Here is a 2,151-nt window from a genome sequence, read left to right as displayed (position 1 = left end):
GCTCATGCTGTGCCTCCGCACCAGGCTTGGAGATGTCGCGCTGCACCAGTCTGGGCAACTCCCGCGTGCTGCAGAAACACGCGAAAGAAGGAAAAAAAATCAAAAAAAAAAAAAAAAAAAACCAASCCSCCCTCTACTCGGTCCCATGTAAGACTCCCGTTCGCTTCCTGTATGGTTATATCATAGTAACACTTACTGCCGTCTCCGCTGGTAGTCTGTCCTTGAGTTTAATATTTCCATTTGTTTTGCCATCAGCTGTATCATTCCTGTGCTGTAATTTTCTTTGTTAATTTTATTCCCTCGTTAGGTGTTAGAATTGCACTTGTTTTGTAAAGGGTTTCCGCGCCCAGAAGGCTGCGAGCGCGCCCGGGTCGCCCCCCCGGCGCGTCCCAGCAGCAGGTCCGTTGGTGTCCGTCCCCCGTCCGCCCCCACGCAGGTCCCCGGACGCCTGGGCCCCGCGCCGGACCTGCCGCTTCTGCTCTGGAAAGGAGATGAAGGATTCGTGATTGGCTTTTGTTTTTTTAATTTATATCCCCCTGGTTCTCGGCTCCGCTCGCTTCCTTCCTGACTCCGTTCCCCTCTCCGTGCAAGCAGTGCAGAGCGTTCGGAAAAAAAGAAAAAAAAGGAAAGGAAAGAAAAAAGTTTACAGGATAGTTATTTTCAGATCTTTGCTTGATAAGTATTAAAGTAAGAAATATCTAACTTGCTGCCATAATTTAAAGCTTTGGGGGGTGTTTGGGGTTTTTGAGCAATATGTTTTTGCTGGAATCTGAAGTCTGAGACCTTCTTGTGCTGGAACCACATGGACGTTGTTGATCCTGACAAGCAGACTGTGCATGTCTTTGATGCTCTGTATAATTCATACGTGGACGTTCAGTCTTTGGACAATAAACTGTATTATCAAACCGAAGGCGAGCTGTTGCTTCCGTGGCGCCGTGAGCGAGATGGGGGAGGGATATGGGTCCCTCTGCACAGCAGCTCTGCACCCCTCCCCGTGCCCCCCAGTGCAGGATTTCATGCAACGGGGTGCACCCGACTGCACAGGACGGGTGCGTGGGTGCAACCCCTGTCCTCGGGTAGGGGCACCTCGTGGTCGGTACACGGGCTGGTTGCTGCACAGGGGCCTCCGGGATCCCTGCACAAGGCTGGAGCCGCTGCACGGGGCGGGTCAGTGAATGAGGCTGGTCGGTGCACAGGGCCCACGCGGGTCCCTGCACGGGGCTGGTCGGTGCACGGGGCTGGTCGGTGCACGGGGCCCACGCGGGTCCCTGCACGGGGCTGCTCGCTGCACGGGGCCACGCGGGTCCCTGCACGGGGGTGGTCGGTGCACGGGGGTGGTCGGTGCACGGGGCCACGCGGGTCCCTGCACGGGGCTGGTTGGTGCACGGGCCCACGCGGGTCCCTGCACGGGGCTGGTCGGTGCACGGGGCTGGTCGGTGCACGGGGCCACGCGGGTCCCAGCCCGGGGCTGGTCGGTGCACGGGGCTGGTCGGTGCACGGGGCCCACGCGGGTCCCGGCACGGGGCTGGTCGGTGCACGGGGCTGGTCGGTGCACGGGCCCACGCGGGTCCCTGCACGGGGCTGGTCGGTGCACGGGGCCCACGCGGGTCCCTGCACGGGGCTGGCCGGTGCACGGGGCTGGTCGGTGCACGGGGCCCACGCGGGTCCCAGCCCGGGGCTGGTCGGTGCACGGGGGTGGTCGGTGCACGGGGCCCACGCGGGTCCCGGCACGGGGCTGGTCGGTGCACGGGGCCCACGCGGGTCCCGGCACGGGGGTGGTCGGTGCACGGGGCCCACGCGGGTCCCTGCACGGGGCTGGTCGGTGCACGGGGCCCACGCGGGTCCCGGCACGGGGGTGGTCGGTGCACGGGGCCCACGCGGGTCCCAGCACGGGGCTGGTCGGTGCACGGGCCCACGCGGGTCCCTGCACGGGGCTGGTCGGTGCACGGGGGTGGTCGGTGCACGGGCCCACGCGGGTCCCGGCACGGGGCTGGTCGGTGCACGGGGCTGGTCGGTGCACGGGGCCCACGCGGGTCCCGGCACGGGGCTGGTCGGTGCACGGGGCTGGTCGGTGCACGGGGCCCACGCGGGTCCCGGCACAGGGCTGGTCGGTGCACGGGGCTGGTCGGTGCACGGGCCCACGCGGGTCCC

General features: G+C 64.8%; 2 protein-coding genes across 2 annotated transcripts in view; both read left to right on the top strand.

Annotated features, from left to right (window-relative positions):
- Positions 1-910, top strand: part of TIMP2 (TIMP metallopeptidase inhibitor 2) — a 6,924-nt gene extending 6,014 nt beyond the window's left edge. Inside the window, exon 6 of the mRNA XM_026036916.1 lies at positions 9-910. Within this exon, the coding sequence (XP_025892701.1) occupies positions 9-151 (143 nt within the window). The 3' untranslated portion in view covers positions 152-910. The remainder of the gene's footprint in view (positions 1-8) is intronic.
- USP36 (ubiquitin specific peptidase 36) overlaps positions 803-2,151 on the top strand; it is a 9,932-nt gene continuing 8,583 nt past the window's right edge. Inside the window, exon 1 of the mRNA XM_026036839.1 lies at positions 803-911. Within this exon, the coding sequence (XP_025892624.1) occupies positions 803-911 (109 nt within the window). The remainder of the gene's footprint in view (positions 912-2,151) is intronic.

Source organism: Nothoprocta perdicaria, unplaced genomic scaffold (assembly GCF_003342845.1).
Source record: "Nothoprocta perdicaria isolate Ctin4 unplaced genomic scaffold, notPer1 scaffold_187, whole genome shotgun sequence".
Lineage (NCBI taxonomy): Eukaryota > Metazoa > Chordata > Aves > Tinamiformes > Tinamidae > Nothoprocta > Nothoprocta perdicaria.
This window is presented reverse-complemented; position numbering and strand designations above follow the sequence as displayed.